At 36.9% G+C, this 26,020-nt stretch overlaps 1 protein-coding gene and 1 long non-coding RNA gene across 2 annotated transcripts in view; one reads left to right on the top strand and one right to left on the bottom strand.

Moving 5' to 3' along the window:
- The window catches only part of LOC102800892 (basement membrane-specific heparan sulfate proteoglycan core protein-like), a 187,512-nt gene that overhangs the window by 2,017 nt on the left and 159,475 nt on the right, over nt 1-26,020 (bottom strand). The window contains exons 65-78 of the mRNA XM_085508562.1: nt 25,733-25,993; nt 25,406-25,519; nt 23,985-24,329; nt 23,346-23,564; nt 19,676-19,771; nt 10,580-10,801; nt 9,777-10,021; nt 8,618-8,792; nt 8,177-8,311; nt 7,830-7,905; nt 6,945-7,023; nt 6,668-6,738; nt 2,324-2,407; nt 40-143 (exon numbers count right to left, since the gene is read on the bottom strand). Coding sequence (XP_085364688.1) covers nt 40-143; nt 2,324-2,407; nt 6,668-6,738; nt 6,945-7,023; nt 7,830-7,905; nt 8,177-8,311; nt 8,618-8,792; nt 9,777-10,021; nt 10,580-10,801; nt 19,676-19,771; nt 23,346-23,564; nt 23,985-24,329; nt 25,406-25,519; nt 25,733-25,993 — 2,226 coding nt within the window. The remainder of the gene's footprint in view (nt 1-39; nt 144-2,323; nt 2,408-6,667; nt 6,739-6,944; nt 7,024-7,829; nt 7,906-8,176; nt 8,312-8,617; nt 8,793-9,776; nt 10,022-10,579; nt 10,802-19,675; nt 19,772-23,345; nt 23,565-23,984; nt 24,330-25,405; nt 25,520-25,732; nt 25,994-26,020) is intronic.
- LOC144355658 (uncharacterized) lies at nt 2,639-3,490 on the top strand. The gene is made up of 2 exons (XR_013421255.2): nt 2,639-2,864; nt 3,317-3,490. It is a non-coding gene; the product is annotated as an uncharacterized LOC144355658 (long non-coding RNA).

The following is a 26,020-nucleotide window of genomic DNA, read 5'->3' as shown; positions in this document are numbered from 1 at the left end:
TGGTCTTACCATCCAGGGATGTAACTTATATAGACTTACCTATATATAAACTACCTTTGACATTAAGACTCAGTAAACTGCCACCTGATTGGCCAGTTACTGTGGTCTTACCATCCAATGTCATCGAACCGTCTTTGGCAGTTCTGTGAGGAAACAAAAAATAAACTGTATAATACAATGCATTAAAACATTAATTAGTCCCCGTTCGGACGCAGTCCAAAAACGGGACTTATGTTTTGACCTCTGTGCCTCCGTGCTTCAGTGCGTCCGGACCTATATCTTAGAAATGCCTGGACCAATCACAATCAAACTTCACACATACATCATACATGATATTATACATATGCACATCAATTTGTTTCATGATCTGATTTTTGTTCTAAAAATCATCAAAATCAAACATTTTTCGGCTGTTTACATATGAATTTTGTTCAAACTTGGTACATGTATATACTTTGGACATAATAGGACCTTGATGCACATCATTTTGTTTTCAGATAAGATTCAAAATGGCCGACTGACTTGCTGTGACTGATTATGTTCAACTTTTAAATATTCATTATACATCATGTCATTGATATACAGACATTACTGGTTCCTGATGCACGTTATTTTATTTTTTAGATTCGATTCAGAATGGCTGACTAGTGGCCATTTTGTTTTAATGAATGGGCTTCTAGAGCCATATCTCTGACATGCTTTGACTGGCTATGTTCAAATTTTATATATTCATTATACATGTATTCAAAATGGCTGATTTTGTTTTAATTAATGCTGTTCCAGAGCAATATCTCTCAATACTCGTTTGACGATCAGATACAAATGTCAATCATTTAAATGTTAAACAATCATCATAATCATATTCCTGACATGTTTATATTCCAGCTATATTACCATAAACAAAACTATATACCGTATTTGTCTTCAGTTAAGCGCCACCTTCAATTAGGCGCCAGTGCCACAAAAACTTTGTATTTTACACCTCAATTAAGCGCCAGACAAAGTTGAAATTTTGGCACGTAATGATCGTGAATTGGGCGCCGGCGGATCGACTACCGGTTACCGGTTCGTAGCGATGGACGCAATCGCGGAAGTCCCTCGCTGTTACTGTACGAATGGCTTTTATGTAAAAAAAATTGGTTTTGTTTCTAACAATTTTTAAGAAATCGGTCTATAATCTATTGAAACATGTCTTTTTAGTCTACTGTAGAAAATATCAGCGTGGTTTTTAATTTCGCAGTAAGTCCATAAAAACGAAATTAAAACAACGCGAAAATGTTCTGTTTCAAATGCGCTGTTGTCACAGTAAACAGTGTTAAATTATTCTTTAAATGCTCAGTTTACTTTCCAAAAATAACTAATTTCTTGATTTGAAAAAAAATCATGCCGTTTTTCCCACCAAAATCAAAGCTAAAATATCGCAAACATCGGCAAATCACTTCCGCATTGCGTTCATACATTATTTAAATGAGCTATGGTAATTTGATCACGCTGGCACCATCCAGCATTTTGATTGGTTAATTAACGACTTGACCTATCAGGTCAAAAAACGCGTTCCAGGTCAAGTCCTAGACAGGAAGCATGGCAGACATTGAATCGCGCCGAGCGTTTACATGCGACCAGAATCATTCGCTTACGATGAAATTAAGTTGAATTTTACTTGCATTTTATTTTTTGTACGTTATTATAACTACTACTGAGTAATAATCGTAACCGTGGAATGCAGCATGACCGGATTTTGCTACCGTGATCATTGACTACTAAGCGTTGAATTTGTGTTTGTTTTATTTTTCTGTTGATTGTACGGCAAACTGTGAATGTTTTCTAAAGAATGATATTTTTTGTATAACTTTCTAAACTGTCTGAAAACGGGTCATTTACTCAGTATTTAAAATAAAGGCTACAGTGACTAAGCGTCAGACTGTAATGTAAAATATTGTCAATAATCTATCACCAGAATGGAGCAAAAACAATGGCTTGTAACACAATTACTGGTACTAGAACTTGAAGTGCTTGAAATAAACGCCATTTGAAACAAAGTTGCTCAAATTTAACCACAAATAAGCGCCACCATGACATGAAAGTGTAACAAAGTGGCGCCTAATTGAAGACAAATACGGTATCTTAAATTTGACAACTAACGGGGACTGTGCCATGCATGGCTTGTTTATTATTATTATAGTTATAAGAATTAAAAACATTCAAGATATTTCATTCTTTATTTTTTGCATTTAGGAATATTTCCAAAAAAACTTCTTTAGCAACTATGGTGTGTGTAGTTGTAGGGAATCACTTGACTCTGAATTATAGCACACTGACTTACCTTCTAAGTATCACAGTATGCCATTCACCATCATTTACTCTTTTATTGGAATAGATATTGGCTTCACCACTCCCTAGTTGGTAACTGAAACACACAATCCATTTATAAGTATTTACAAACACTCAATTTATTTCAATTACTATTTTTTACTATCTTTTTTTTTTGAATAATCACAAAAAATTTGATATGTTATACAATCTGATTACAATCTGATGTAGTGTACAGGCTTTAATTATTTTGGCAATAAACTTATTTTAATTTTATTTTTTATTACTTTTGTTATTAATGCCCTTTTATTTTATTATTTTACTTTGATTTTGATTTTGTGATTTTTTTTAATTCCGCCCTACCTACATCTGACCCGATGCCTATGTAACGAGATTTCAACGAGACCCACTATCGACGATTTTAGTCAACGAATCACAGACCTCCTTCTATAGTGCACATGATGACGTCACCGGGCGGAGTCGGGTGGCAAACACACTCAAATAAAATGGCGGATTATACCGACGTTAGCGACCGAGAATAACACGGCTTTTCGGTAAGTTTATCATTGTCAAATGCAACGAAAGTCATTTTTATGTTAGTATTGTGGCTCAAATGGTTCGACTTTAGATCGTTATTTTGCATTGTTATTCTGGAAGTGACGATTTTGTTTCCGGCCTGCCCTGGAGACAGGTGATGTTTTGTTGAAGATCGGGCCAACATCGTCTACGGTATTGAAGCCGTAGCTGTTCGTCAAATTGTATCAACATTTTGTACATTATACAATAACTCTTTATTAAAGTAATTGAGCTGATTTGGACTGGAATAAAATATTTTTTATTGGAACACATCACAATTGATCAGGAAATATTTTTTTGCTCCAATTGTCTGCGTCGATGCCGTGGGCCGGTGACCGTTATACAATTTAAAATTAGTTTGCATTGTTTACTATAGCTGTTTACAGTGTTCTAATCATTACGATTTACTTATTTTTTTGTTCCATTCTAGATAATTATGCTCAGTGATGTAAAATTGAAGCGATGACTGAATGAACGAACCTTGGCTGGCGAAGATGTATCTGGAAGTGTACACATTTGTTGGAAGTGAAAAACATATTCAATGTAATGACAAAAATTGTAAAATGCTGTGGAATTTCTTTTGCAAATAAAAATATACTAGCAATTTCCTATTAATGGTTTATTCAAGTGGGCAAAATATAATGTACAGAAAGGTTGCCCGTATACACTAAAAAGTAAGCAACCGACAGCCTGTATAAAAGGGGGGGGCTGTGATTGGCTGTTACTTACGCGAGATTTGAACAGGACTTACATAGGCGTCGGATCAGATGTAGGTAGGGTGGAATTAAAAAAACAAGCAGCCTCTCGACTGAGATATCTCCGCTGTTAGCGATGCACATTTCAATTAAAGAACAGAAGATATCATTAGAAAATGAACAATATGCATAGTATCAATGCAATGGGACTTGCTGTTTTCAACAAGAATTCAAAAATATCATTTTGCACCATAAATGATTGTGGTTTTTAACAAGAAAAAAATATCACTTTTTACCAAAAATGACAAAAATATTCACCAAAATTAGAGAATTAAAGATATCATTACAAAATGAACAAATCTGAGAGAGGTCCACATGTAGTACCTATATATGTAATATCAAAGCAATTGGACTTGCGGTTTTTAACAAGAAGTCAAAAATATTACCTTTTACCAAAAATGACAAAAATATTCACCAAAATTAGAGAATTGACGATATCATTACAAAATGAACAAATCTGAGAGTGGTCCACATGTAGTACCTATATATGTAATATCAAAGCAATTGGACTTGTGGTTTTTAACAAAAAGTCGAAAATATCACTTTTTACCAAAAATGACAAAAATATTCACCCAAATTAGAGAATAGAAGATATCATTACAAAATGAACAAATCTGAGAGAGGTCCACATGTAGTACCTATGTATTTAATATTAAAGCAATTGGACTTGCGGTTTTTAACAAGAAGTCGAAAATATCACTTTTTACCAAAAATGACAAAAATATTCACCAAAATTAGAGAATTGAAGATATCATCATGAAATGAACAAATCTGAGAGAGGTCTACCCAAGGTACATATACACCAAGTATCAAAGCATTCAGGCTTGTAGTTTTCAAGAAGAAGTTGAAAAAGTAAAACATTGACACGGACGACGACGGACAATCACTCATATGATAAGCTCCGCTCGACAAAGTCGACAGCGGAGCTAAAAAAGGGTTTCTAATTCATCAATATTTCTCAAGTCTAGCTTCAGATGCCAGACATAGCATAACAACCTCAACAGATGCCAGACGCAGCATCACTACCTTTACTAATGCCAGACACAGACACAGTGCCACGCCCTTAACAGATGCCAGACACAGCATCACAACCTTTACTCATGCCGGACACAGACACAGTGCCACGCCCTTAACAGATGCAAAGACACAGTGCTACACCCTTTACTAATGCCAGACACAGACACAGTGCCACGCCCTTAACAGATGCAAAGACACAGCGCTACACCCTTAACAGATGCAAAGACACAGTGCTACACCCTTTACTAATGCCAGACACAGACACAGTGCCACACCCTTAACAGATGCAAAGACACAGTGCTACACCCTTTACTAATGCCAGACACAGACACAGTGCCACGCCCTTAACAGATGCAAAGACACAGTGCTACACCCTTTACTAATGCCAGACACAGACACAGTGCCACGCCCTTAACAGATGCAAAGACACAGTGCTACACCCTTTACTAATGCCAGACACAGACACAGACACAGTGCCACACCCTTAACAGATGCAAAGACACAGTGCTACACCCTTTACTAATGCCAGACACAGACACAGTGCCACGCCCTTAACAGATGCAAAGACACAGCGCTACACCCTTAACAGATGCAAAGACACAGTGCTACACCCTTTACTAATGCCAGACACAGACACAGTGCCACACCCTTAACAGATGCAAAGACACAGTGCTACACCCTTTACTAATGCCAGACACAGACACAGTGCCACGCCCTTAACAGATGCAAAGACACAGCGCTACACCCTTAACAGATGCAAAGACACAGTGCTACACCCTTTACTAATGCCAGACACAGACACAGTGCCACACCCTTAACAGATGCAAAGACACAGTGCTACACCCTTTACTAATGCCAGACACAGACACAGTGCCACGCCCTTAACAGATGCAAAGACACAGTGCTACACCCTTTACTAATGCCAGACACAGACACAGTGCCACGCCCTTAACAGATGCAAAGACACAGTGCTACACCCTTTACTAATGCCAGACACAGACACAGTGCCACACCCTTAACAGATGCAAAGACACAGTGCTACACCCTTTACTAATGCCAGACACAGACACAGTGCCACGCCCTTAACAGATGCAAAGACACAGCGCTACACCCTTAACAGATGCAAAGACACAGTGCTACACCCTTTACTAATGCCAGACACAGACACAGTGCCACACCCTTAACAGATGCAAAGACACAGTGCTACACCCTTTACTAATGCCAGACACAGACACAGTGCCACGCCCTTAACAGATGCAAAGACACAGCGCTACACCCTTAACAGATGCAAAGACACAGTGCTACACCCTTTACTAATGCCAGACACAGACACAGTGCCACACCCTTAACAGATGCAAAGACACAGTGCTACACCCTTTACTAATGCCAGACACAGACACAGTGCCACGCCCTTAACAGATGCAAAGACACAGTGCTACACCCTTTACTAATGCCAGACACAGACACAGTGCCACGCCCTTAACAGATGCAAAGACACAGTGCTACACCCTTTACTAATGCCAGACACAGACACAGTGCCACACCCTTAACAGATGCAAAGACACAGTGCTACACCCTTTACTAATGCCAGACACAGACACAGTGCCACGCCCTTAACAGATGCAAAGACACAGCGCTACACCCTTAACAGATGCAAAGACACAGTGCTACACCCTTTACTAATGCCAGACACAGACACAGTGCCACACCCTTAACAGATGCAAAGACACAGTGCTACACCCTTTACTAATGCCAGACACAGACACAGTGCCACACCCTTAACAGATGCCAGACACAGCATCACAACCTTTACTCATGCCAGACACAGACACAGTGCCACGCCCATAACAGATGCCAGACACAGCATCACAACCTTTACTAATGCCAGACACAGACACAGTGCCACGCCCTTAACAGATGCAAAACACTGCGCTACCCCCTAAAGCCATAGAAGTACAGCCACCAAACTTGTTCAGGGGAGATGACAGTAAGAATTATATTCTACTTACCTAAATTCTAATAAAGTATCTCTTACACCAAGGGCAACAAAGTCATGTGATCTACCAGAGATGCCTTCCTTCTGTATATATATATTTGAATAAAATGTGCATTTCATGAATATTAAAACACACAATTAACATATTTACGTTTGGGTATATTACCGCCATTGGAAAATGAAAGCAATTTTAACATGTAGTATGCAAGAGCCTGAACTCCTATCTTAGTGCAATAGATTACACGGCAAGTATTGCCCCAATAATAGTAATATATAAATATAAATCTTACCTGCCCCTGCCAGAATATAAGGCCATTTTCTGTCGATGTTTTAAAAGTCAAAGTAATTATTTCTTCTGTACTACTTTTACTGTAAGAAACCAAATTCATGAAGTATGTTATTCTTGCTAGTTACATAACAAACTTAAATACCTATTGCGAATGCAAACCCACCTACTGTTTAGACTTTCCACCACCAGACGTCATGCCTGAAATTTGTCAGCACTTATTTCTTATATTTTCCAATATTTCTGGAAATGAACCCTAATTTTGGAGCCAACAGACATAGTTTGAGTCAATTTTCAGTTTTTACCCAAAAAATTTGGCTATTTTTGTCCCAATGTTCTTAAGAAAAGTGCAGACTATAAACAGGACTATTTTTGAATTTGTGATGAAAAGAAGGAATTGATGGTGAAAAAATTAGAAGATGATTTTATTCAATTTTTATTCAAACATTGAAAGTTCAGGGAACTTAAATTTCGTCTATTAACCATGGCTTCCCAAAGTTGAATTCCCGCTTTGCAAATTTGTAAAACCATCACTTCTAGAACAAGCTGAAAAATGTGTTCAAATAATACTGTTTAGCTCAAAAATATGATATATTAAAAGTAGATATTCTGTTCTCACTTTTTTCGCCAAATTTATTTTGAGAGTACTGGAGGGTCTTATGCCTTAGACAAACATGTCTACAATGTATGACTTTGAAGGACAAACAAAGCCCCCTAACTCAGTGCATATTGTCTAGTTTATTTTTGATTCATATTCTGCAGTTAATTTCTTATCACCCATCCACAACCTCAAATTCAATGGTGTATATATTGATCAGGAGTTGGGAGTGGAGTGGGAATGCAACTTTAAGGTTAACTGAAAGAAGAAATAACAATGAATGATACATACCCCCGTGGTACTATATGTCTTGGATATGCAAGAAAACCATCAGAGTTAAAACTTGCACCATACTCAAATACCGCAGCTAGAACAAAAGAAATTAACATTCCATGAAATAATGCATTGGAACACCAGTGAAATTAGCGAATAGAATTATACGATCTAAGATATAGTTTTATAGAAAGTTAGAATTTCTATAGAAATTATGCACTGACAATAAATGAATATTCAATTTTATTGACAAATTTCTATCAAATTTTATTGAGTTTGTGAGCAAGTAAGACAAGGATGTTGAAGAAAACCTGTCTCTTATGAATACGATCAAATTTCTACTGGACTGAAAATCTGCCACTTACTGCCTTCACAGTTTTTACCACCATAACGTAATGCACAATTGCATTTATAATCTGCTCCAATCGGTTGACATGATCCACCGTTTAGACACGGATCACGATCCACACATGGATTGATGGGTGTTTCACAATACCGACCTACAAGAGAACATATACGTTTAGCCACAGATAACGTTTCACCAATGGATCGATGAGTGTTTCACAATACCGAGAGAACACATGCGTTTAGATGTGGATAACAGTGCATGAATAGATTGATGAACGGTGTATGCAATAAGATCTCACAAGAAGCAAACTTGTACACTTTTTGAGCATTGGAAATTTATTCCATTCTGTGAGCATCAATCAAGTTTATTGCTAACCAATAGCATTACAGCACATAGTGAACACTTGATTCTTTTCGTCTGACCAAAATTTTTTTTGACACAACTGCACGTTACTAACCTGTGAACTTTCCTACTGTACATAAACACTCATATTCCGATGCACTCACTGGTGAACATGTGCCACCATTTTTACAAGGGTCTCTTTCACATGGCAATGAATCTTCACAGTTTTCAATGTTAGCACTTGACAATGATGAACCAATTAGGTCTAGAGGAACGGTGTCGATTTCAACCTGAAGAATTAAATAATCATATTTTCTATAAGGATTTAGTAAAGCATGAGATAAAACTTGCTACTAAACTCGTTAACAGACCCCAATTTTGCCGTCCGACATCTTCCATCTAGTGCGCTATTTCAAATATGATACTAAAAATAATTCACTGTGAAGTCGCAACACGTTTGAGGTTTAATCAATTCATCAGAGGGTGCTGCACAGTGACGAAATTAGTAAATAAAAATCAACCTGAAATATTTATTTTTCTCGGCCTAAAGTAACATGTGGGAATACAGTTTTCATATTCAATTTCTTACATTATATTGAACTTTCAAAATTTGTTGTATGTTTTCTTTGTTTAAATAAACAGGAAGCTGGGACTGACCAGATAGATGCCAGAGTTCTTGAGGGATACTGTAAAACTATTTAATCTCTCTTACATTTAATTTTAAACATTGTGAGAAGATACAAGCAAATTAACAAAACTGAAGATGGTACTATGGTCAGATGAAGAAATATGCATAATAGACTCATTTCCGGTTTCCTGGTTGCTTAGCAACCATGCGCTTGAAAGGGGGGTTGAATCAGTGTAATACTCGCTGTCAGTAGAAATACACAGTATTAGAAAAATATTTCATATACCATCTGTAGTTTTGTTCTAAACAAGTTGATTCTGTATTGCATTCATCCACATTACTTTTGAAAATTTACAAACTTACCATAAAATATATATAGAAAACATGTTTTACGTTTATACATGTACAATGCAGTTGGATAAAATATAGCGTATTTCATTTTGATTTTCTACCTAAGCTATATCTGAGGCACAACATACAAGTATATAATCAACTTGTGAAGAACTGGGGCAAACCTGGTTGTAAAATTGACCCTGCAACCCCATCTGTCGGTAGCAGGTCCAGTAGAACTCAAAACCCATCTATTGTTAGCAAGAATGTGATAGATTTTGTAAAATGTAACTATAAAAACTCTCCTAATCCTCACCTCACTAATACAGCCAATTAATCCGCCTTGCACGGCAACACGACTCGGCAAATCACCATACTCTTCATGCCCACCAATATACAGGGGTAAGCGAAGATTCAGACCTCTGGAATCACCAGGGGAACGACCTACGACATCCTCTTCATTGTTAACGCTCAAAGAGCCCTCTTGTTCTTTCCGTGTGGCTACTATTGTGTGCCAGGTATCCATGGTGATATTCTGGTTACTTCTGATTATAGCAGTTCCTACACAGAAAAAATACTGATCAGCAAATAATGATGGCCACAACTTACGATCAAATCAACAACAAACTAGATACACCACAGGTTACACGGGAACAGGATTTTAGCCAGAAGATAAAATGCTGTGCCCACCTAAAAACTTTATCAAGAAGGAAAATAGCAGTCAGTAGCTAGTCTGTATCTATAGACTTGTATAGTATATTTTTGTTGATTATTTACGGTGATTTGGTAATAATTTACAATCAAAACTGAATAGGTTTGTAAAAATGTTGACTGTGGAGTGTCTAAAATGATGTGCAGACAGATGGCTAACTGAATTCCTGCAGGCAAACAGGTATTTTTTTAACTGGCGATGATTGTTCAAAACATGCTTTTTGATATTACATAATTAGAAATAATTTTAGGCACAGTACACAGTAGCAGATTCAGTGACATTTTTTTCACTATTATCAGGGGTAAGCAGGACGCTGAACATCACTGTATGACTTGTACACGGTGTACATTTCTTATACTGTTACAAGACTTGACAAGTTACATGTATACTAATAACTACAGTCGTACCTGAACCGCTATCATATCTCAACTCTACAACACCATTTTTTATCGCTAATGATATGAAATCTCCTCTTCCACTATATAACTGACCATTAAATAAAATCAAGCCATCTGTCAAACTTCTTGCATAGAACATAACACTGAGGTGTATGTTTCTCATTGCCTCCTGCATACCAGAATACGCAATGTAGGAATTTCCTTTAAAAGCAGGCTCCTGTATTCTCATACCTAAAACCAAACAGATTCACAATCAGTTATTCTTATGGCTATATGATAGGTTGAGGCATAGACCCTAAAATTGTCTATGGTTGAGGGCACTCTATTTTCAGATTTCAAAATGAGGCTGTTTAGTGCCAAAGCTGCTCACTGCAAATATGATATTCATTATGGAAATACCAATAATCAATATTGGCATAGCTACTCTGATCGTAACTCTAGTAACAAAATAATCAATCAAATTTAATGATGGTCAATCAGGTGACTACTTTTAGCTAGATCTCCATTTTGGAATTCCTCTTGAGGTAAATCATTTGTATCATGATAAATAATGGTGTATCGTGAATGCTCAATCATAATGCCATCTAATAATCTTTTTTCATTTCAGCAAGGACAGACATGTTGATATCATTATAATATACTGTTGTTGGAGAGGGTTTCTGTTACTGTACAAATCAATATATTCTGAATTTTCACTGGAATTCAATGACTTTATAATGCCTGTACATATGGGATGATTTGACCCCAATTAAATTAATGGCTACTCCCTAATTCTGATATACACCAAATGTATATAAGATGATTTTACCCCAATTAAATTAATGGTAAGCCCCTGAGGTAGGTATTCTGATGTAAATGGGATGTGTGATTTTAAGTGAATAGTTATTCAAAAAAACTATTAATATGTCACTTTTAATTGGAAAACATCAATAATTCGTTTAAGGACATAATGAACCATACAATTGTGTCTGAATGTACTACTGTAGAATACTTTATTTCCGCTTGGAATTATATTTTCGCTAGTTTCGCTGAAGTGATGCTTCAGTAAAAATAAAATCCAGCAAATATACTTTTTTTCCTTTGTCTCACGTTTAACTCATCAAAAATCAGTGAAAATAAATTCCAAACAAAAAACCAAAAAAATCTTTTTAGCGAAAATTAATTCCAGCTAAAATAAAGTATTTCACAGTATTATTATTCAAAGCACATGTGTGTTTTGTAGTTTATTAGATTGATATGAATCCCATACACATATAAATGACATTGTTCACATACTGCGACCCACAGTAATTCCGAATGTGAATTCTCAACTATTCCACATAATGAATAATAATCCTTAACGGGAATGATCTCGGGTGCCACATTAACTCTGCATTCTCACTTTGCAACTTGAAATCTGTGAGATACCGTACCTTCCCTGGCCAATAAATACACCGTCAAATTAATATACCGGTAATGCAGAATTTAAGCAAACTAAAGTTGTATTTGAACACATGTTTTTTCACTTATTCTGGGAATTATTTTTTTTGTAAATTTGCAAACTGGGATGAAAGTAACGTTAAAGGGCGGCAGTCGTCGTGCCGCATCCTGTTCGATATGGGACCCATAGCATCATAAACAACGTGTGTAAAATACATTGTTTGTTTACATGAAATTTTAACATGCACTGCACGATGACCACTGCCCTTCAAGCATAGCCTATACCTATGATGGGGCAGTTAACTACCATATTCAACATAATCTGTATAATACGACACTCCAAAATATGGAAGAAAACATACAATATTTTTTGCAAATAAATTTAGAAGATGAAATCACTGGAGTCAATGTAAGCCGTGATAAACTCTGAAGACTGCTATGTTGACGATGCCAAGAATGGGTTACCATGGTTATCCTTAGTGAAGTGAAATTTGACATGTAAAAGATGTACTGAATTTACATGATTAGCGAGTATTAACAGCCACCTTGAAATAAAGAACGCCCTCTAGTGGTTGGTTAGGGAGATGTGGTTAAGGGGTCATATGCCCATGATGGTAGCATTAATATTTTTTTTATTGGTGACATTTGTGTTATTTGTACTTCGGACGAAATGACAACATGTTATTTGAGTTAGAGGGTGGCGGTGATCGTCACATAGCGCGTGTTCAAAGTGCCTGTGAACAATATATTTTACATGAGTTGCACATGTCGAGTTTAATATCAAACACGACGCAACACAACGCAACGCAACGACCACCGCCACCCATCAGAATGAAGTTAAATATAAAACCACACAGTACAGTATGGCATTTTAAACTTTCATTATCTTACAAGTCACATTATCTGCATTTCAAAAAAAAAAAAATTCCCAAAACTAAGAAGAGCAGCAAACACACAATAAGAATAAGATGTTACAAATTTAAGCTTAAAACAATGTTAAAACAAAGCACAATGAAGCTAGAAAAGCTACTTTAGAAACTAAGCGCAATATACCACCATATTAGGTAGCAATTTGTCGTTAAGGATGGGAGAGGCTGTTATGTTGTATAAACAGAAAAATTTAAAAGCAAATTCGCTATAAATAACGAAAAGTAAATACAAAGAGCGGAGTACCTGAACTTTATGATTTTTCTAAAGTGTTAAATCATACTCGACTCTGATTTAAAAATTTGTCAAAATAAATACAAGTGTGGTTCATAATGCAAAAAAAAAAAGCCCAACTTTTGGCTTCAGACTTTCTACTAGCCAGTCAACAGAAATTAAATCTGCTGACTTTCAGTAAATTCCTTAAGTATTTGTAAGCCGGGTTCATCCTTAAATTTCTATGTCACCAGCATATGATGAAGCAATGCACCATGGGATTATTATGCAAATCACTACCAAATATGGTATCAATATGTTTTCAACATTAGAAATATAAATACAGTCATGGACAGCTCATATTGTGAATGGTGTTATAACCAACCAATAATCACAACAAAGTGAATCTATTACTGTACTGATAATGATAAAAATGATTTGACAAGTTTGAATAATGATTTGACCAATCACTACAATAGTACCAATGGTATCTTTCGCAGCTAGTATGTCGTGGTGAGCATCAGCAGTGACCATAGTCTTGACTGACGTTCCATGTTAGCGTTCACTGACCACACACCCATGAAATGAGCAAGCAGGGAGTATTATGTTGTCAGGAGACAAAAAACGCAGCAATACAGATTGAGCACACGAGGCAGAATGCTTGCGATAATGAAGTGGTTCTGCGGTGTGGCGGTGACGTACGTTCTTTCCTGTTATTAAGGCAGAGCAAAGTCAGAGTTCGTGCAAGGTAGATCACAGAGGAGAGATTATGTGAATGAGAAATGGATGGTACTACAGAAAATATGAAACTCACCTGGCAAGAGGGACGGATGGTGGATCTTCTCCGGCTAGGATTTTGGAATGGGAATAAACAGAGGAAAGATGTTACACTGGGAAAAGAAAACTAAAAAATTTACAATAAAGGATATGTTACTGATGAAAATGAAAGGAAAATGACAAAATAGAAACAAGAGATATCAAACAAGAAAACAACAAGATACAACATACTGCCCTGCTTGCCTGTTCCTCATGCATTATTGATGTTTGGCTTTTACGATAAAACTTCACTGGTCACTTGGCTATTCATCCTTTCAGACCAGGCTAGCTGATCCAACAATCAGCGACGGATGGTAGATGGGTCACATGTTGCACCACATATGTCTAGATGCTATGTACCATCAGAGATCACTCTGACCTGGCTTGACGATTTGTTTAGAGCAAATGTATTTGGTTACTTTGAGTCATTTTATAAAATTATGATAATTGTGATCGTTGTTATTTCCCCAGTGTGATTAATCTAATAGTGCACCCCCCAATGTAGGTGAGGGTCATATTAATAATGCCCCATAAGACTCAGGATATCATCTGGGATAATAGAAGGGACTGAGGTCATCTGTAAGGAAAGTACGGCCTGGGTGAGGGTCACCTGGGAGGGTAGAAAGTCATGAGGACATCTGGAAGAGCAGACAAGACTGTGTAGGGTTATCTGATGGGGGAAGAAGTGCCCAAGGGTCATCTGGGAGGAAAAAAAAAGAGTACCAGTGGAATCATCAGATGGGAGAGAGGTGAACGCGTCACATGATGGGGATGCCTCATATATAAAACTCTCAGTATCAGGGTAGCAGTTCCCAAAAGATCATCTGCAAGGGGAGGAGGAAAGACTCATTTGTGGGAGGGGAGACAAAGGTCAGGGAAGGTGGATATCTGGAAAGTTAAAGTGTCTGGGATAATCTGAGACTCAGGAGGGGCAGGTCACATGATAGGGATTCAACTCAGTGGAGGAGGGGGGATTTTCTGCTTAGAATGAAAAATTATCTGTGTTTTATAAATCAGCAGATAATTGCTATCTATTTGCATGTAAATTATTCACATGTGCGATTACACATGCCACATTTCATGCTTGTTGCGTAATTTGTTTGGATAACTAAAGTAGAGTATAGAAGGGAGGTCACCTGGAAAGGGGGAGGGGGACTCATGGGAATGACACCTAGTGAGAAATGAGAGATGTCTTGGAGTGTTCATCTCGGATGGGAGAGGGGCTGTGTTTTATTTCAGATCATCTGGTAAGAGAGAAGTAAAATCAACACGAATCTTGGAATAAGATAAACTAATAATTGCTAAAACTATAATTTTATTCAGGTAGGCATAAAAAAAGTTGCAAATATTAGCATTTTTGTGATAACTAATATTAAAGAGGTAATATTTACGTATAAAACATCCACAACATGACTTGGAATGAGAGTGTATGTAAAAACATTCGTAAATAATGTAAAAATCAGAAAGTTAGCCCTTGAAAATAATTTGCCCAAGAAAATAACAATGTTTCAGAAAAGTATATCAAAAATTTAGATAAAAAATAAAAATTGGGTAAAAAAATTAAATCATTACCACAGAAAAGTAAACTTAACATGACCAACGCTTAATCAGCTGTAATTAATTTAAAATTGAGTTTAGAACTCTGAATAAAATTGCTTAAAAATAATTCAGCTTGATATTAAACAATACAAAAAACATAGATCATATTTTTTTTTAGAGCAGAACTTAAAAACAAACATTGAATTTCATAAGAAGTTTAAAAAAAAGAGACAAATATATGAAGTAAAAAAAAGAATTACATCATACAAGTGATATGCAATGAAGACTACAAGCTGTGACCGAGGCACACAAAATACGATATGGTCACAAAATTGCGAGAGAAACCTACATTTCCAGAATTCCTTATTAAAATTAGTGAGTTTGATGAAATAACTGAACATAATGGGATTTAACTAATCATATAATACACGTATTTTAAGTTTTTGAATTTGCCAATAATCTCTCTGATCAAGCATTTTCAAGCAGCTACTGATTCTGTTATGCTATTAATCAAATTATGTATGACTGTCGTGCACGGGATGCGATCACTTTCAAACATAGTTCACTTTTTGTGAGGTCTTCATCGTATATCACTCCATTATAAAAGTTGCACACACTAATTCTTTTAAATCCTTGATAAATACAATAATTTTTAAGACTGAAGTTCTCACCTTGAAGTACTACATGATTTCCATGTTGATTCTGAAATATTACATATTATAATTTAATTTGAATGACATAATAACAATTCAGTAGAGTATAGGAACACGTGGTGTATTCTGCAGTGCTATGAGATTTGTCTGAACCACTTGTTGCTAAGATATTAACAGCTGTTTAAGATGGCGCTGGATGACAAATTTTTACTTGTTGTAAAAGAAAACTTTCTTATTTGTGCCCAAAAATGAATAATCATATTTGTGGGGCAACTGTTGCTAAGGCAAAAAAAAAACATTAGATTTTAGTCTTGATACATTTTTGTTTTGATTTTTTGGCTTAAACATATACTGTAAAATACTTTATTTTCGCTGGAATTAATTTTCACTGAAAAAGACTTTTTGGGTGTTATGTGGAATTTATCTTTACTGATTTTTTGTTGAATGTAAAATATAGGAAAAAAGGTATATTTGCTGAATTTTATTTTCACTGAATCATTCCATCAGCGAAAATAGTGAAAATAAATTTCAAGTGAAAATAAAGTATTCTACAGTATATTTTTTTTGGTTTGTTAGCCTAACACCTTACGTCTCGAAAGTGCGCTGTAACAAAATAAATACAAGTCATATTTGCTTAAATCATTGTGATGTCACGAGAGATACATTTTCATTAATTTTGAATGCAGAAATTTGAAAGTTACACTGAAAAATCACAATGAAATTCATAAAATTCAAACAAATTTGCTCAAATTAAAAAATTGTGATTTTTGCAATGAATAAAACAAGGAGAGTTGCCATTCTCAGATACATAACTCTTAAATTCTTGTTTTTTTACCAATATATTTCATAATTATATAAACAATCACTTGTTATGAGTATATGTATTTCCTCGTTTATGTGCCACTGTCACTAACACACTATTATCTATAATATAATTTCAAAATATAGAAATTAATTGTGATATTTAATAACCTGTGTTATCTTCATATATTGAGTATAATTATCATATTTCAGTCATCTGATTTTAAATTATTAAATGAGCATAATTAAGAAATAACTATTAACCCTTTGAGCACAAAATTGTTTTCCCGCTCAAAATGAAGCAAGTTTGTTCATATTTTCTGTAACTTTCAGTAAATTTAATCTTGATTTTGGATCGAACAGACAAAATGTGACATTGCTTTTATTTTTTGATCAAAAAAATTTGAAAATTTCGTCAAATGTTTTCGTGGAAAAGAGCAGACTATAAATGGAAATATTTTGTGGATGGAGTTTGAAATTGACATCAGCACTCAGAGGGTTAAAGTTGATTATTCAAGAGCTTAGTTTGCTTTATATTTTGAGATCTTGTGTCACCAGACTAATATTTTAAATGATCTAAATTCAAAACAGTCTTCAAACTATTTTCAGCCAATTCATTAATGTTTGGTAAAGGTAGATATTATTGAAGAATTGTGCAAATTGTTTTTTTTTTCTTTCAAGATTGTGACCAGACACTAACACACATGCATGCATGCAATGGCCAGAGTTTTGCTGTTTGTCCCATTTGAGATTTCCCAGGATTAGCATTTTAATAGCTACATTCATGGTTATTTGGATCTTTTGCTGATCTGATGTGATACAATGTATATTTATATATATTAATATTTATTTTGAAGGCTAGAAATTTTAGTGAATACTGTAAAAATGTTGACTTCTACAAAATCTCCAGATTTCAGTATTGCATGGTACTTGTAAAGACAAAATGTTGCTGAAGTCAATGAGAATTGTAGTTGCAGGACACCAGAAAAATTGTCACTGTGAAAATTTTCCTGATTTTTACTGAATCATGAAATTTGCAAAAATTCTCTGTTGTAAAATTAAAACGGTTTACAGTACAACTAATCACCCAGACATTGATCTGTGATGGTTCAAGTTTCATCCTAAGTGTATCTACCACTCAATGACTGTAAGGTATGTACTTGCTATAGAACCAGACTGATGATAAATAGCAAGTCATTTAATACACAGAATCGGGTATTTCAAGCTGTTCTTCTGAGCATGGGATGCTGATGTGAGGTAGAGTTGCCATAACAACCAATCAAACTGATGCGAGAAAAGACATACCAGTTTTCAGTGAACAACTATTTGAACGTATTTTCACATAGAATTAAAAAACTCTTCTAGATAAAAGTTTTCTACAGCAACAATACAAACAATCCACTTTATGAATCAGTTCAGAAAATGCATAAAAAAGTTTCTGAGGTATATTTGCAGGAAAATTATTTCAGATATTTTTCATTTGCAAAGTATATCACCCTCTGCAATGCTGGCAATCTACAATAATTCTTTACACTGTGAAGGTAAACATTGTTGAGCACCAGTTCAAAGAATCTGACTATATTTTTAAATTTATGTTTCTGCAATTTGACTTTCATGGCGATGTGTAGATGGAGGTAAAATTATTATATGCAAAGCTTGTAACATAGAATTCATTCTATAGATTGCTAAATATTGATCGTGCCAGACAGTTTTTATATTGTAAGTACAATACATGTATATATTAATATTACATTAAATATGTATCATAAAGTGTTTTGATATGTTTGCAATGTTTTGATTCCATATCAGGAGTCATAGCAATCAATTTTAAAATCTCTGTGACTAACACTGAACCAATATCTGATATTGTTTCCCAGTTCTCATCAGACTTCACCTATAGCATATCGCGCATACAACACGATATTCGAAGTACATTGAAACACAAAACAGCTGTGAAGGGATAAACATGGCTGATGATTGTAACTAGTACTTTATCGTCTCGATATTTGGTTCAGTATTTCATTACTTGTTGATGTGCACAAAGTATTTGAGCTGATCTCTAAAACCCAGACGTTATTATTCATGTCTATGTGAAGGCTCCCGACACATTTGCACAGTTTGAGTATCCCTTTAATGTTAATCACTTTAAACTATTTTCATTAACTTTTAACCCTTTGAATGCCCGCCCAAATTTTGGCACGTCTTTTTCTCTGCTTTTATGTATTTTTTTTGATAATTTTAGATCAAATTGACTTGAACAAAAAATTTTGAAAAATTGTAATTACAAAATTAGTGATTGTGACAAAAGGTAACATCGGCACTCAAAGTGTCAAATATTACGATAGAGTACTGTTAACAAACAGATAAGTAGTCACTACAATGAAATATACTACATTGAAATCAACTAGAATAAAATTGGAAAAAAAAAACAGTATGTAAATTTCTCTCATGACAAAAATACATTCACTTGACATTAAAATGTTGACCTTTGACCTTCTGAGACCAACCAACTGTATTAAAATAGATTACTTTTTATACAAGTCAAGAACAGGTTAAACATAAAAATGTTAATAATAAGAAGTACAGAAGATAACAAGTTTGTTTCAGGATAGCAGTATATCCAGGTTTTCAAATCATGGCTTTTACTTATAAATATGAAGAAGTAAAATTGAAAATAATGTTTGTAGTAGCTAAAAAAAAGTGTGGTATTTCAGACGTTGCAAGATGTATTACATACCAGTTTCACATCTTTCGCCCACGGTTCCAATTGGACATATACAGTGAAATCCACTAGGACCAGCATTCTTCACACATCGACCAGCACCACACACACCTAGAGGAAATTACAGATATAGTTTTCAAGTTCATGTCTACCTTTTATGTGAAAAAAAGCCAGAATCCAGTGTATGCATACGTCGCATGTTGAGTTCACATTCTGATCTGTTCAGCGGATGGCGATGTGGTCGATAAACCTGTTTTTAACAGCTCTCAGTTTATCCACTGCAGAACTGAAGGTTGCTCACCTAGGTAACAGCTCTCAGTTTATCCACTGCAGAACTGAAGGATGCTCACCTAGGTAACAGCTCTCAGTTTATCCACTGCAGAACTGAAGGTTACTCGCCTGGGTAACAGCTCTCAGTTTATCCACTACAGAACAGAAGGATGCTCACCTAGATAACAGCTCTCAGTTTATCCACTACAGAACTGAAGGTTTTTCACCTGGGTAACAGCTCTCAGTTTATCCACTAAAGAACAGAAGGATGCTCACCTAGGTAACAGCTCTCAGTTTATCCACTACAGAACTGAAGGTTGCTCACCTGGGTAACAGCTCTCAGTTTATCCACTACAGAACAGAAGGTTTCACACCTGGGTAACAGCTCTCAGTTTATCCACTAAAGAACAGAAGGATGCTCACCTAGGTAACAGCTCTCAGTTTATCCACTAGAGAACTGAAGGTTGCTCACCTGGGTAACAGCTCTCAGTTTATCCACTACAGAACAGAAGGTTTCTCACCTGGGTAACAGCTCTCAGTTTATCCACTACAGAACTGAAGGTTGCTCACCTAGGTAACAGCTCTCAGTTTATCCACTGCAGAACAGAAGGTTTCACACCTGGGTAACAGCTCTCAGTTTATCCACTACAGAACTGAAGGTTGCTCACCTGGGTAACAGCTCTCAGTTTATCCACTAAAGAACAGAAGGTTACTCACCTGGGTAACAGCTCTCAGTTTATCCACTACAGAACAGAAGGTTTCTCACCTAGGTAACAGCTCTCAGTTTATCCACTACAGAACAGAAGGATGCTCACCTAGGTAACAGCTCTCAGTTTATCCACTGCAGAACAGAAGGTTTCACACCTGGGTAACAGCTCTCAGTTTATCCAATACAGAACAGAAGGTTTCACACCTGGGTAACAGCTCTCAGTTTATCCACTACAGAACTGAAGGTTGCTCACCTGGGTAACAGCTCTCAGTTTATCCACTAAAGAACAGAAGGTTACTCACCTGGGTAACAGCTCTCAGTTTATCCACTACAGAACAGAAGGTTTCTCACCTAGGTAACAGCTCTCAGCTTATCCACTAAAGAACAGAAGGTTACTCACCTGGGTAACAGCTCTCAGTTTATCCACTACAGAACAGAAGGTTTCTCACCTAGGTAACAGCTCTCAGTTTATCCACTACAGAACAGAAGGATGCTCACCTAGGTAACAGCTCTCAGTTTATCCACTGCAGAACAGAAGGTTTCACACCTGGGTAACAGCTCTCAGTTTATCCAATACAGAACAGAAGGTTTCACACCTGGGTAACAGCTCTCAGTTTATCCACTACAGAACTGAAGGTTGCTCACCTGGGTAACAGCTCTCAGTTTATCCACTAAAGAACAGAAGGTTACTCACCTGGGTAACAGCTCTCAGTTTATCCACTACAGAACAGAAGGTTACTCACCTGGGTAACAGCTCTCAGTTTATCCACTACAGAACAGAAGGTTTCTCACCTGGGTAACAGCTCTCAGTTTATCCACTACAGAACAGAAGGATGCTCACCTAGGTAACAGCTCTCAGTTTATCCACTGCAGAACAGAAGGTTTCACACCTGGGTAACAGCTCTCAGTTTATCCACTACAGAACTGAAGTTTTCTCACCTGGGTAACAGCTCTCAGTTTATCCACTACAGAACTGAAGGTTGCTCACCTGGGTAACAGCTCTCAGTTTATCCACTACAGAACTGAAGTTTTCTCACCTGGGTAACAGCTCTCAGTTTATCCACTGCAGAACTGAAGGTTGCTCACCTGGGTAACAGCTCTCAGTTTATCCACTACAGAACTGAAGGTTGCTCACCTGGGTAACAGCTCTCAGTTTATCCACTACAGAACTGAAGGTTGCTCACCTAGGTAGCAGCTCTCAGTTTATCCACTGCAGAACTGAAGGTTGCTCACCTGGGTAACAGCTCTCAGTTTATCAATTAAAGAACAGAAGGTTTCTCACCTGGGTGTAAAAGCTCTCCGTTTATCCACTGCAGAACTGAAGGTTGCTCACCTAGGTAGCAGCTCTCAGTTTATCCACTGCAGAACTGAAGGTTGCTCACCTGGGTAACAGCTCTCAGTTTATCCACTAAAGAACAGAAGGATGCTCACCTAGGTAACAGCTCTCAGTTTGTCCACTGCAGAACAGAAGGTTTCACACCTGGGTAACAGCTCTCAGTTTATCCACTACAGAACTGAAGGTTGCTCACCTAGGTAACAGCTCTCAGTTTATCCACTGCAGAACTGAAGGTTGCTCACCTGGGTAACAGCTCTCAGTTTATCCACTAAAGAACAGAAGGTTACTCACCTGGGTAAAAGCTCTCAGTTTATCCACTACAGAACAGAAGGATGCTCACCTAGGTAACAGCTCTCAGTTTATCCACTGCAGAACAGAAGGTTTCACACCTGGGTAACAGCTCTCAGTTTATCTACTGCAGAACTGAAGGTTGCTCACCTGGTAACAGCTCTCAGTTTATCCACTAAAGAACAGAAGGATGCTCACCTGGTTAACAGCTCTCAGTTTATCCACTGCAGAACAGAAGGTTTCTCACCTGGGTAACAGCTCTCAGTTTATCCACTGCAGAACAGAAGGTTTCACACCTGGGTAACAGCTCTCAGTTTATCCACTGCAGAACTGAAGGTTTCACACCTGGGTAACAGCTCTCAGTTTATCCACTGCAGAACTGAAGGTTGCTCACCTGGGTAACAGCTCTCAGTTTATCCACTGCAGAACTGAAGGTTGCTCACCTGGGTAACAGCTCTCAGTTTATCCACTACAGAACAGAAGGTTTCACACCTAGGTAACAGCTCTCAGTTTATCCACTAAAGAACAGAAGGTTGCTCACCTGGGTAACAGCTCTCAGTTTATCCACTACAGAACTGAAGGTTGCTCACCTGGGTAACAGCTCTCAGTTTATCCACTAAGGAACTGAAGGTTTCACACCTGGGTAACAGCTCTCAGTTTATCCACTAAAGAACAGAAGGTTGCTCACCTGGGTAACAGCTCTCAGTTTATCCACTAAAGAACAGAAGGATGCTCACCTGGGTAACAGCTCTCAGTTTATCCACTGCAGAACTGAAGGTTGCTCACCTGGGTAACAGCTCTCAGTTTATCCACTACAGAACTGAAGGTTGCTCACCTGGGTAACAGCTTTCAGTTTATCCACTACAGAACTGAAGGTTTCTCACCTGGGTAACATCTCTCAGTTTATCCACTAAAGAACAGAAGGTTTCTCACCTAGGTAACAGCTCTCAGTTTATCTACTATAAAAACAGAAGGTTACTCACCTGGGTAACAGCTCTCAGTTTATCCACTACAGAACAGAAGGTTTCACACCTGGGTAACAGTTCTAAGTTTATCTACTATAAAAACAGAAGGTTTCTCACCTGGGTAACAGCTCTCACCAATATCTTGACAAGTTCTGCCTGTGTAACCTGCTGGGCAGGAACATCGATATCCATACTCAGTACTGGCTTCTCTACATGTGCCACCATTTTGACAAGGAGCATGTTGACATACGGGACAATCTAACACACCAACCACAGATTTAGCACTACTGCCTATGTCGACTGGTAAACCGCTGATCTTTAGACGACTCACACAACCTGCAGAAGATGAACGAACACATTACATAATTAATTATGCAAATTAACTCATTACTATTCAAAAGTTGTATCTTAACATGTTTTCTTCACATGCACAATAGAAAGTTAATTATGCAAATTAACTCATTATAATTTATAAGTTGTATCTTAACACGTTTTCTTCACATGCAAAATAGAAAGTTAATTATACAAATTAACTCAGTGATATTCAGTATTTGTTTCGTAGCAATATGTTTTGTTTGTATACAAACGAGTTCTATGATAAAATTTAACTGAACCAAATCATATTTGTACCAACTTGAACAAAAATGGTCGCAACTTGTTCACGAAATGATATTTGATGCACAACCTATTGATAAGTCAAGACTTTGTCCAAACAAAGACTATTTATATAATGGTTCAACAATTGTATACAGTTACCAATAAATCCTTTTGTGAATCCAGATGCCTTGGCGATAACAGCATCCTCCGGGAAACCACCTAAATAGAGATTATCCGTAAGATCTAGTCCCTGGAATCTTCCCAGCGATGTGCCATTAACAGGAACCTGTCCGTCAACTATCATGGATCCCTGTATTCGGTTACGGTGAAGTACAACCGTGTGCCACTGCCCTAATTCCAAAGGTGCGGCACTACGGATGATGGCTGCACCGGATCCCATGTTATAACGAAATTCTGCTCGTCCATTTGACATTCCAAATGACAGGAAATCACCAGATACCTGTACATTTTGTCCAACTGTCTGTCCATTGTAAATCAACATACCTGAAATGAGAAAATCGTTTTTCGTTTCGTTCGGATTTTTAAATAATCATCCTGCCCAGGTCAATTCTGGTCAATATGTTTTCTGAAATACCATAGATGCATGGTTTTCATTTTTAAAAATGTTATTGTTTATATTGTTTTACTTGTATACATTTGGAGGATTTTTACTCAATTGCTACAGTGGTGGGATTTGATTCCTCTATGTATTGCAAATTGCTTGATTTTTCCTGCTGAGAATTTTAGGAATTTGATGATTTTTGTCAAACATGAAGACAAAATTTGTGAAAGTCACTTAATACACACTTTGTTGTAGGATACCCCAGAAATATTCACTGTTACAAAGTTTCATGATTTTCCCTGACTCCTGAAATTCACATAAATTTCCAGGTTACTACTTTCCCCCTGTGTCGCTCAGTTCATGTTCACTGGGTCGTGAGAATTTCACAATTTAGTTACCTTATTTTTGAGCAGACCATGCAGATCGTGAACATCCATTCCCTCTGCACCACTCCTTAGCTTAGTCTGTTTGAGTCACCCTTACTAACCCTTTATTTAATTATTAATTTTTCAGGTCTCTTTATTTCATGGGGGTCACCTCTGCTCCACTAGCAGCAGTGTACCCTCGTTTGGGCATTGAATTTCATCCTGCCCCCATTTCAAGGTCGGGCGGCCTCATGCAGGTTTTTCCCCTCCTTCATTCTGATCGCGGAATCCATTGCTCGGGGGGGGGGGGGCATGTGCTGTCTTGGTGGGTAGAATTTGTAGTTTATAGTTTATTGAATTGTAATTTTATTAGTTTTGTAGTAGTTGTTTGTGACTGTAAACTGTTATTCTCAATAAATTTGTCTTTGCCATTCACCTGATTACTGCATGGAGTGTTTTTACAAACATAAATTTGTCTCACATGAAAATAAAGAGGTTTACAGTATTGCTAATTTAATAACAACAAATGGACATTCCTTCACAGAGTGGATTTCTAGCTTGATCGTAAATTGCTGACAAATACTCATAAAGCTATCAGAAGTACCTGAGTATATAAACTATGATATTAATAACATACAAACAGATTAGCTTACCATCTGTGGTTTCCGGTTTGAAGGATATTTCAATATCAAAAGTTAAGTAAGCATCTCTGAGTGCTCGGAAACTGATGTAAGAAACAGGATTCTGCACAAAGTAGGGAATCATTTCTGAAATACAGCAAGAAAAAAAATATATGACAAATAAAACAAATTAAATTTAGAAATAATGTACATGAGAGAAACAGAAACAAATAATTTCGGCATTTTGTAAAGGTGGAAACAGTCACATGACCAACATTGAAAAAAAAAAAAACGTTTCACAAATGACAACAGCTTTCAATGATGGAATCATTTGATAGTACATCATCTTAAATGTCATACCTCCAACGTTAAGCCTTGCTGTGAACTCAACATGACCTTGTCTGTTAGAAGCCCTGCAGACATATGACCCAGCATCGCCCCTAGCAACCTGAGGAATGTGCAACACCCCATGTTCTACTCTATGATTGAGGGGTAGATCTCCGGCTATTTTGTACCAGTAAATATCCGGTGCTGGTAACCCAGTAGCTAGACAAGTAAATCGGGCAGATGAACCAACTGCTGTAGTCCGGACCTCGGGTGTAACCGTTACTTGTGGCGCAGCTATGGTAGAATAAGAGAGTGATGGTT

Source organism: Saccoglossus kowalevskii, chromosome 15, assembly GCF_978046115.1.
Source record: "Saccoglossus kowalevskii chromosome 15, keSacKowa6.1, whole genome shotgun sequence".
NCBI lineage: Eukaryota > Metazoa > Hemichordata > Enteropneusta > Harrimaniidae > Saccoglossus > Saccoglossus kowalevskii.
Note: the sequence above shows the minus strand (reverse complement) of the source record. Positions and strands in the feature narration are given on the sequence as shown.